Here is a 10,783-nt window from a genome sequence, read left to right as displayed (position 1 = left end):
TTGCATCTTAACCCCTTGCACCACCAGGGAGGCCCTAAAGGAGTAAAGTTTTTCTCAGAGTCACATGCTTTGGAAGGTCTTTAGTGAATATCAGTTTTCATTGATATTACATATTCAGTTTATATGATTCTGAATTAGCTTGCAATTGGAATCATGTGTCCATGAGTCTTGTAACTTAAAAAACATTTAATAGTTAATAGTCCTGAACATAGTTAATAGTTCTGAAATTATTAACAGTGTGTTTTCAATACTGACATTTTTGTTAAATGTTTTAATGTATTTAAGTCTTTGAGTTCTATATTATGAAGAGATATTAAAGGTAATGTCCCTTTGGAACTGTTGCTTATATTCATTGCATATTGTACTTTGTATGTAATATTAATTATATGAGACTATGATCAGATTGTACTGAATGGAATCTTTTAGAAGTGAAGTCAGGATAAATCTGGGTCTTTCAGCAAGAATTTCTTGTATTAAGAGTTTATAGGGATATAAAGATAAATGTCAAAGATTAAAAATTTAATGGGATTAAATATTAGCAGAAGTAGAATCATTCAGACTACTAGTTTATGTAACAGTCCAGGTATTTATCAGTGTAAGCTTTAATTGTGGAAAGTGAACATTTTTTTCCTGCGAAAATTACCTTTTTCTCAATAGTTAGTCATTTACCTTCAAATTTTTAATAAAAGCTCTAATTTAGATTTCATTATTGATAGCATGTATAAACCATGAATAAAATTGTTGGCTTAAATAGAATGAGACAAACAGAAGTAACCAAATCTATTAAATAATCAAGACTGATTACATGAACCCAGGAACAATTTCCAGATCTGAGAAAACTGCACAAATTCTGAGCTTCTTGATACAGATTACATACAGTTTTCAAGGAAGTGACATGAAACATTTCAAGATTTCTGCAAAGAAAATCTGAGTAAAACTCTAGTGACTATAGGTATATGATTTTTTTCTATGACAGAAAGACAACTTTAAAATTTTATCTATATATTTAGAGTCTTATCTTTTGGGAAATGAAAAGACTTATTTCCTGGGTGCACTCTCTTCAGAATACCAGGTGGGCTCCTTTATGACTCTTGGGAAATTGGGAACAGAGAGAGTGACACTCACACAGTATTAACATAACTTAATAAAACATGAAGTATATACACTATCAGTAAATATTTAAAATCTTAAACTTCTAGTAAAGTATAAAACATCAATCTGAGATCATTTCATAGACTATTAGATACAGTGTATTTAGACATTACAACATAGTTATAAAATAGGTTGTATTATTGTCATCATGTTTAAAACATTAGTTACATGGCATGTTTAGGGTTTGAATACTTTTGATATGGTTGTGATATTTCTTTTTCTTTATTCTTTTTTCCCTTTATTGAGGAAACATTGGTTTACAACACTATATATGAGTTCAGGGAATAAGTTCATACATCCTCAGATATATTGCCACACAACTCCACCATCAAAACAGTCAAATTCCTTTACCCTAGGCCATTGGCCCTATACCCCTTTGTCCCCACCGCAATGCACCATTCCCTCCAGCAACTTCAGTTCTGCAGTCATATTCTAGGGAGTGTTTTGGTATAATTTGTTCAATACTTTGGGTTTTTATTTTAGGTTTCTTTCTTTTTATTTTTTTACCTTTTATTATTTTATTTTATTTTTTAATATTTTATTTTATATAATTCTTACATCATTTTTCATTTTTGCACACTGTATGCATTTTAATTTTGGTTATATTCCCCATACAATTCCCACCCCCCTTATTTTGACCCTAATCCTTCCTCACCTTCCCCCCACACACCATTGTGTATCTCTGGTTTATAGTTGCTTATTGATTTTGATTTTTTCTTTGTTATAATCAGTCTTTTTCCTGGTCCCTTATTAAGGTTTCCTAAATTCCTGCTATGAGTGAGACCATCCAGTATTTTTCTTTTTCTTTCTGGCTTATTTCGCTGAGCATGATCCCTTCCAACTCCATCCATGTTGCTACAAATTGCATGAGTTATCTTCTTTGATTGCTGAGTAATATTCCATTGTGTATATATACCACATCTTCATAGAAGGAACTTGGGGATTATGCTATGTGAAACAAATCAGAAGGAGGAAAAAAATACCAGATGAATTAACTCAATTTATTTGTATACAATTGTATACAATTGAGTTAATTCATCTGGTATTTTTTTCTCCTTCTGATTTGTTCCACATAGCATAATCACAAATGGTAAGTTTATCATTTTAATAGTTGAGTGGTGTTCTATTGTGTACATATACCATGCATTCTTAATGTGCTGCTTTGTTAATGGTTATTTAGGTTGTCTCCATATGTGATTATGTAAGTAATGTTGTAATGAACACAGGAACGCAGATATTAATATAGATTACTGATCTTATATTCTTTGGGGAAATACCTAGGAGTGGAATTACTGGATCAAAAGTAGACACACAGACCAATGGAATAAAATTGAGAGCACAGAAATAAAACCACACATTTATAAACAACTTATATACAACAAAAAACAAAGCATATATACTGGAACAAGGAAAGCCTCTTCAATAAGTGGTGCTGGGAAAATTGGACTGTCACATGCAAAAGAATATAATTATAGGGGCCTCCCTGGTGGTGCAACAGGTTCAGACGCAGCACTATGAAGCTATCTGTAGCCACTGCAGCACCAGTTCAATCCCTGACCAGGGAGGTGACCCACATGGTACAGCAGACCTCTTCTGTCTCACCCACTGCTCTCCTCAGCAGTATATTTCTGTTCTGCTTCCCACTCTGTCTCTTGTGAATCTTCTCACTCCCGCTCCTGCATCTCTGGCTTGCACCCCACCTCTTCTATGCATGAATAAATAAATCTTTTTAAAAAAGGAATACAATTATTCCATTATTTCAAATGAAACATGAAAATCAACTCAAAATGGATAAAAGACTTGGATGTAAAACCTAACAGCATAAAGTAGATATAAAATATAGGCAAAAACTCCTTGACATAAATGTCAAAAACATCTGCTCAGACTCTTCTCCAGCTACAAAGAAAACAAAGGAGAAATAAGAAAATGGGACTATATCAAGCTAAAAAACTTCTGTACAGTGATAGAGACAGTGACCAAAACAAAAAGACACCATACTGAATGAGAGAAAATATTTGCACACTATACATTTGATAAGGGAATGGTAAGAAAAATCTAAAAAGAGCTTATACAACTAGGGCCTCCCCTGGTGGCACAGGGGGTTGAGCACAGCGCTGTGATGCTGCCCGCAGCTTCTGCAGTGCCAGTTTGATCCCGGCAGGCCAACGAGGATCCCACATGGCAGGGCAGACCTCTCCTGTCATGCCAGCTGCTCCCCTCAGTAGTTTATTTCATCAGTCTGCCTGTTCTGTTCCCCGCTCTGTCTCTGGTGAATCCTCTTACCCTCCCATGCATCTGGCCTGTACCCTGGTTCTTGTATAAATAAATAAATAAATAAATAAATAAATAAATAAATAAATAAATAAATATTTTTAAAAAAGACCTTATACAACTAAACAAAAAGAAAACAACCAATTAAAAAATTGGGCAGAAGATCAAAATAGGTGTTTAACCAAAGAAGATATGCATATGACAGTGTTCATCATCACTTATCATCAGGAAAATGAAAATCAAAACCACAATGAGGTTTTGATTTCCCACACCTCACAGCTGTAAGAATGGTCAATGTTAAAAAAAAAAAGAAACATGTTCTGACTAGGCTATGGAGAAAAAATAACCCTATTACAATGTTGGTGGGAATGTAGACTGCCCCAGCCCCTCTAGAAATAAGTGTGATGTCATAAAAATAAAAATGGATTTTCCATATGACCCAGCATTTTCATATGATTCCACTCGTAGATATCTAGGAGCATCAAAACACTAATTTGAAAAGACTTCTGCACTTCTGTGTTTATAGAAGCACTATTTTAACAGGCAAAATGGAAACAACCTAAATATCCCAATACAGATGAGTGTATCAAGAAAATATGGTATATATACACAATGGAATACTACTCAGCTATCAAAAAAGATAAGCACATGCTATTTGGGGCAACACAGATTGAACTGTAAGTTATTAGTCTAAATGAAGTGAACCAAAGAGAAAAATCCCAGATTGTTTCACTTATATGTGGAATCTACAGAAACCAAAAAAAAAAAAAGATCATACAAAAACAATTGCAAGACCAAAGCTTGAAAGCATACAATGGATCTGAGACATTCAGGAAGGGAAGGAGAAGAAATGGGAGTGGGATGAATGACAGACAAGAATGGGGGAGAGCACAATGGACTATGGTGGAGGAATATGAGTGCATTGGTGGTGGGAAAACTATGGTGACCACACCTAATGGGAGGAATTTTACTTTATGAAAAAATATATAAAGGTTTAAAAAAATGAATAAATAATAAAAATAAAAAAAATTCTGTAATTATTCCATGACTTTTGCAGCTCCATATAAATTTCAATAATGTATTCTCTCCCTTGAAAACAACCATAAAAAATTTGAAATGTGCTTGTAGGAATATCCAGATACTTTACACCAGCTATACAGTCTCAACACTTCCCCCAGGGAGATCAAGAATTAAGGTTGGTGGCCACCAAGGAAAAAGAATAAAAGGAGGCAAGGAAGAGCATGTCCAGGTTGGGGTCAACTTCTCAAGCCACACCAAGGACTTTAAGAAATTCCCTAGAGGTATTTTGTTGACGTAAGAGTAGGTTCAGCCCAATCCAAGAGGAGCTTGTCACACTCCAACTGGGCTTAGCCAGGTTTGACTCCATGTAAACTCCAACAGCAGAAAGAAGGACTTCACAGTGAACTCACAAATCCTCAGGGAGCCACTCACCAAGGGTGCATATACATCCCATTCCTATAGAAGGGGCAGCTGAAGCAAGGGTGGGTCAGCAATGGCCATTGTGGGTGGCTACAGTGTTAAGGAAACACATGTGTGCATGTTACACACAGTGCCACCTTTGAACCAAGTGTAAATATTTCCCAGAGTCTGAGTATGGATTTCCAGATAGTTCCCTTCCTATTGGGAGATCCAAGCCTCATAGGATCATGACCCCTAGTAGGAAGGAACAACAGGGAGGTAGGAAGGAAAGTGAAGATAACCTAAGTACAGAATACAGCTTACTGTGGAACAAAACAAGAAGTAGAAATGACTGAATTCACTCAAACCAAGATCAAATATTAAAGTCTTAGACCTCCATTCACCATCCGCTTCACACCAACTAAACAAAAGAAGAAGACCAAAAAAGAGAGAAATTCACAGCATCCTACATACACAAGCATATACAGCACAAATAAGGCAATATGCATGCCTAGGAAGCAAAGAACATCTGAACACAAGATGGAAAACAAAATGAGGACAGAAATCCCAGGAAAAAATATAAAGGTAACAGAAATAGAGAAACTATGTGACAATGATTTAAAAACAACAATATTGGAAGTTTTAAATGAGATACCATAAGGTTACTGAAAAGCAGATATGCAGACCAAAGATCTCAGAAAGGAGATCCCACAACCAAGTGAGTTCTTCACTAAGAAAATTGTAATTAGGCCTCCCTGGTTGTGCAAGGGTTAAGCACAGCACTATGAAGCTATCTGCAGCCTCTGTAGCACAAGTTCAAGCCTTAGCTGGCCAGAGAGATACCCACATGACAGCAGCAGCAGATCTCTCCTGTCTCACCCACTGCTCCCCTCAGCAGTGTTTTCAGTCACTCTGCCTGTTCTGCTCCCCACTCTGTCTCCGGTGAATTCTCTCACCCTCCTGCACCTCTGGCCTATACCCCAGTTCTTGTATACATAAATAAATAAATCATTAAAAAAAATAAATTTTATTTATATTTTCAAAAAATCACACAAAGAGAATCTGAATGAAATACAGACAACCTTACACAGTGCTTTGAATATAATTAAAATGGCAGAAGAAAGAATTTCATCTGTAGAAGACTCATAAACAAATTATACATTGAAAAAAGAGAGAGGAGCATCAATACAAAGGAAAAGTGAGGAAATCACAAGATATATGAGATTCAGTTAGAAGAGGAAACCTAATAATGATTGGCTCCCAGATAAGGGAAAAAGGAAATAGGAGTAGAAAACCAATTTAAAAAAAATGAGAACTTCCTAAATCTACAGAATGAATTAAATATGAAAGTCCAGCAAGTAGAGAGAACTTCTAAATTCTTTAATGTAAGAAGATCTACACCCAGATACACCATTTTCAAACTATCAAAAATCAAATACAAAGAAAAAAAATTTGCAGGGAGCAAGGAAAAAAATAATTTATAAGAGCTCCCAAATTAAAATTTCCTTAGATATTAGTCCCAACACTCTCCAGGCAAGAAAATAGTGGAAAGAAATATTCACAATCCTAAAAGACAAGAACAGCCAGCCAAGAATTCTCTATCCTCAAAAATTATCAATTATGAGGTGTAATACAGTTTTTCTCAGAGAAACAGAAGTTAATGGAGTTTGCCACCACCTGACCTCCTCTTCAAGTAATACTATAAGGAGTTCTTCTACAAGATAAGAAAAACTAAAACACAAATTCCTTAGCAAAATGACAATAGCAATATAACACCAGTATTAAGAGCAAAATACTATGAGTCAACAACACCAAATACTAAGGTAGAAGAAGAAATGGGTCGATGTAGTATAGTAAAAAGTGAAAGAGTAGACATCAGTTCATAAAGGACCTAAAACTTAGGAATTTAAGTAAAATCTCCATGGCACTCACTAACTAAAAGCTATGCACCCATACATGAAGAAATTTATACACATACTAAAAAAGAAAAAATGAATAAGATGCCACATAAATAATTTAACATTACATCCTAAGGAACTAGAAAAAGAGAACAAAACCAAAAGACTTAGAAGGAAAAATAATAAAAAAAACTAGCATATAAAATAAAATAGAAATTGAAAAGGCAGTATAAGAAATCAGTGAATTCAAAAGCTGATTCTTTGAAAAGAATAAACAAAACTGACTTTCCTCTCTCTAGGCTTACAAAGAAAAATAGGAAGAAAACATTTATTTACAGTTACATTAAAAAGAACTAAATTCCTAGGAATGAACTTTAGGAGGTGAAAGACTTATACAATGAAAACTATGAGACGTTACTGAAAGAAATAGAAGGCACACAAAAATGAAAATATAGTCTTTACTTATGCATTACAATACTTGGCATCATGAACATAGCCATCTTACCCAAAATAATATATATGAAAAAAGTGATCCCTATCATTTTCACTGGTGTTCATCAAAGAAATAAAACACACATTACTTAAATTTATATGGATCTGTAAAAGGCCCCAATAACCAAAATACAACTTTAATAATGAAAACTTTAATCAAAACTGAAGGAAATAAAACAAACTTGAAAAAATGGAAAATCACACTTAGTTTCTATACAAGAGGAATTCCACTAGAAACTACTTTTCTATATACTCAGAAACCGTTAGCCATGAAATAGTACAGCAGGTTCTTGAGTAACACTGTTTCATTGAAGGTCATTTTGCTTTCACATTGAAGAGAAAGACAATATCCCATGGGATATTTAAGAAAACGATGTAACTCAAAGACCTGTTTTTGGTAGTCATCATTTTGCTTAGTTACAATTTCTATGAACCTATCATCCACATCAATGAAGATTCATGGTCCTTTAATATAAAATTAAATATCATGTCAAAAATACACAAAAAATAAATGACAAATTGGTAATTATATTTCTGCAAATGACACCTAAACATTTAAAAATATTTACCTTTTTGTCAAAGATAAAAGTGTTAATTTACATCAGAGTTTAAAAAGTTCTTAAAATTGATTTGAAGCTCACACTCACACTCACCAGCAGGACATAATCATTATGGATAGATAATTAATGAAAAGTTAACATAGCAAAATAATAAGATTAGAATGTAAAAATAAAATAGGAAAAGACAAAAAAGAAGCACATGACTTACCGAGTGGCCAAGGCAGTTTGAGTTATAGAATCAAGGAGTCAGTGTGGCTGAGGTGCACTTTCAAGCTACATGTTTCTGTTGCTTAAGGGAAGTATCTAAATAGTTAATACCTCAATGGATGTCCAGGAAAAAACCTGCTAAATAATAACTCAAAGACACCTACATAATTTGTGGATCACAGTTTATTCATAGAAATTAACCAATACAATTATTTTACGTATCAGGGCAAAACCAAGATTTATGTAAGAAAAAAGCAGATAGGGAAGAAAATTAACTGCAGAGGTTCTAGAAACAATGTAATGTTTGCACTTTCTTGGGTAAAAGGATTGGCTGACAGATAACATAGATGTCTGTCTAGACAGAATATCCTTGAGTATATTAAGCAAGAAGATGAAATAAAGCAATTTCAGTAAATATTGATTATCTTAAATGTCTCATGAGTTTCATTTTGCAGCATCCATGTCAGGCTGTCCCTGGACAATGTTTTCTGATATCTTTTCTTAAGCACTTCCCATCTCAGTAAATCCAGGTCTGTCTCTTTACATCAGTAGAATTCCTCACTCTGTTGTGCTCTTGTCTTTTCTTACTAGTCTCTTCAAAGCCCCTTTTACATCTTTGTTTCTCAGAGTGTAAATAAGAGGGTTAAGGGTGGGAGTTACTACAGTATAGAAAAGGGTGATGAACTTCCCTTGACTGTGGGCATAGGAGCTGTTGGGCTGTATATAGACAGCTGTGATGGTTCCATAGAACAGAGATACTACCAACAGGTGGGACCCACAAGTGCCAAGTGCTTTTTGCCAAGCTTGAGCTGATCTGATCCTCATTACTGCATTGGCAATGAACCCATAGGAGATCAAGATGAGAGACAGAGGAAGCAGAAGCAGAATCAAGGAAGCCATGAAGAGCTGGACCTCATTGGCATGAATGTCTACACAGGCCAACTTGATCATGGCAGGTACTTCACAGATGAAATGGTAAATCTTACGGTTCCCACAGCGAGGTAGCCGTAGGGTAATGGTGCCCTGAATCAAGGTATTTCCCACTCCACTCAGCCATGCTATTCCTGCAAGAGACTGGCAAAGTTGTGGGTGCATCACTGTGGCATAATGGAGTGGTCGACAAACAGCAGCATAACGATCAAATGCCATGACAGCTAGGAGGACACATTCAGTGGATCCCAGTGCCAGGGAGACATAGAGTTGAATGGCACAGCCTACAGGAGTAATTGTCTTGTCTGGACCATAGAGGTTCCACAGCAGCTGGGGAACAATGCTAGTGGTAAAGCAGAGGTCAACAAAGGAGAGATTGGTAAGAAAATAATACATGGGTGTGTGAAGCATGGGATCCAGACAGGAGACCAGGATGATTGCTGTGTTGCCTACCAGTGTCAGGAGGTAGGATATTAACACAACCACAAAGAGGATCTTCTCCAGCTGCGGCTGGTCAGAGAAGCCCACCAGTATGAAATCCCCTGCCAAACTCTCATTAATCATCTTCATCACCCTACTCATGAAAAGAAGACACATATGAAAATAAATGTTAGATAGTGAAAACAATTAAACTCATAAATACAGTTGAGAGAAAACCCTGAACACGGGTATAAGTGAATGTGTGTGTGTGTTATGTGTGTGTAAGGGGATAGCTGTATATCTCCAGGACAAAAGTAAAATACCTAGAAATTACAGACAACTGTCAAAACATATGGTGACACAAAATAGGCCATTACAGGAAGTGACTAATAAGCATGTTTTTCCAAATTGTTTATATTTTTCTGAAAATCCAACCTTTCTTAGCAATACCTTGTATAATTATAAAGGGATATAATGGAGATATTATCCAAACAAAAACGTATTTTTACCACTGTATTAGTTTCCTGAGTAAAAGTAGCAAATACTAAATATATTTTAGAAGAAATGATTATAGTATTATTTCTATGCTACCAGGTGCATATATTTGTCAATACCATGCTAAGGATACACTATGTATTCAAGCTTTATGTTGTTTTAATTGCCTAATACAAACCATGTACTTGCTAGTTTTCTTTCAGTCTTTTTTCTTATCATGGAAAGATGGTTACCTCAATTAAAAATGGCAAAGAAAACCAATCATTACAAACACTAAACAAGAAATATGAACAATCTAATTTAGATGGTATTGAGTCTTAATCATTATTAAGAGTTAATAATACTTAAGAGTTAGATGGTATAAAGAGAAGTTCACATGTTGCAAAAAAAAATCTGTGACTTATTAAAAATTTTATTGTTTATTCTGCTTAATTTAATTAAAACATTTAAAGCTTTCCCAAAATTTCATTTTTGATATATTTCATTAAAAATGTGTTTGAAATATAGCATGACTTTTCTTTCATATTATATAATAGCAGAATAATGAGTCTTGCATTGGCCACAAAATATTACAGACAAATTTAGTAGTTCTTTCATTTAATAGGTTGCTGCTGACCATATTAAGAAATATTTGATGATAAGGAAATTGTATTACTGGGAAGAATATTTAAAAAATAGCACATTTTTCCTTTTCTTATGGCGGACAGTCTTTCTTAGTAAGCCATAGGTATAGATGTGACATGAATAGATGTGGTTTAAGGAAAATTATTTTCAGCAGAAGGAATAGAATGATGAAGATTCCAGCTGAAAAGGCATCCAGGCCCAGGGGTTGCTGAGAGAACTGCTGACTCCAGAATGATGGAAAACGTGCCCTGTGTTTAGACTGTAGTAGTAGGCACACATAGGAAGCAAAATGAATGTTTAAATTAAGCTAAAGTT

The 10,783-nt window shown here is 34.8% G+C and overlaps 1 protein-coding gene across 1 annotated transcript; it reads right to left on the bottom strand.

Annotated features, from left to right (window-relative positions):
- Positions 1–8,557: 8,557 nt before the first annotated feature.
- LOC311167881 (olfactory receptor 2G3-like) lies at positions 8,558–9,511 on the bottom strand (the record flags this gene model as incomplete). The annotated part of the gene is made up of 1 exon (XM_084229037.1): positions 8,558–9,511. One exon carries the CDS (start codon positions 9,509–9,511, stop codon positions 8,558–8,560), a length of 954 nt encoding a protein of 317 aa, XP_084085163.1.
- Between the last annotated feature and the right edge of the window lie 1,272 nt (positions 9,512–10,783).

Source organism: Talpa europaea, assembly GCF_964194135.1.
Source record: "Talpa europaea genome assembly, chromosome: 2".
NCBI lineage: Eukaryota > Metazoa > Chordata > Mammalia > Eulipotyphla > Talpidae > Talpa > Talpa europaea.
Note: the sequence above shows the minus strand (reverse complement) of the source record. Positions and strands in the feature narration are given on the sequence as shown.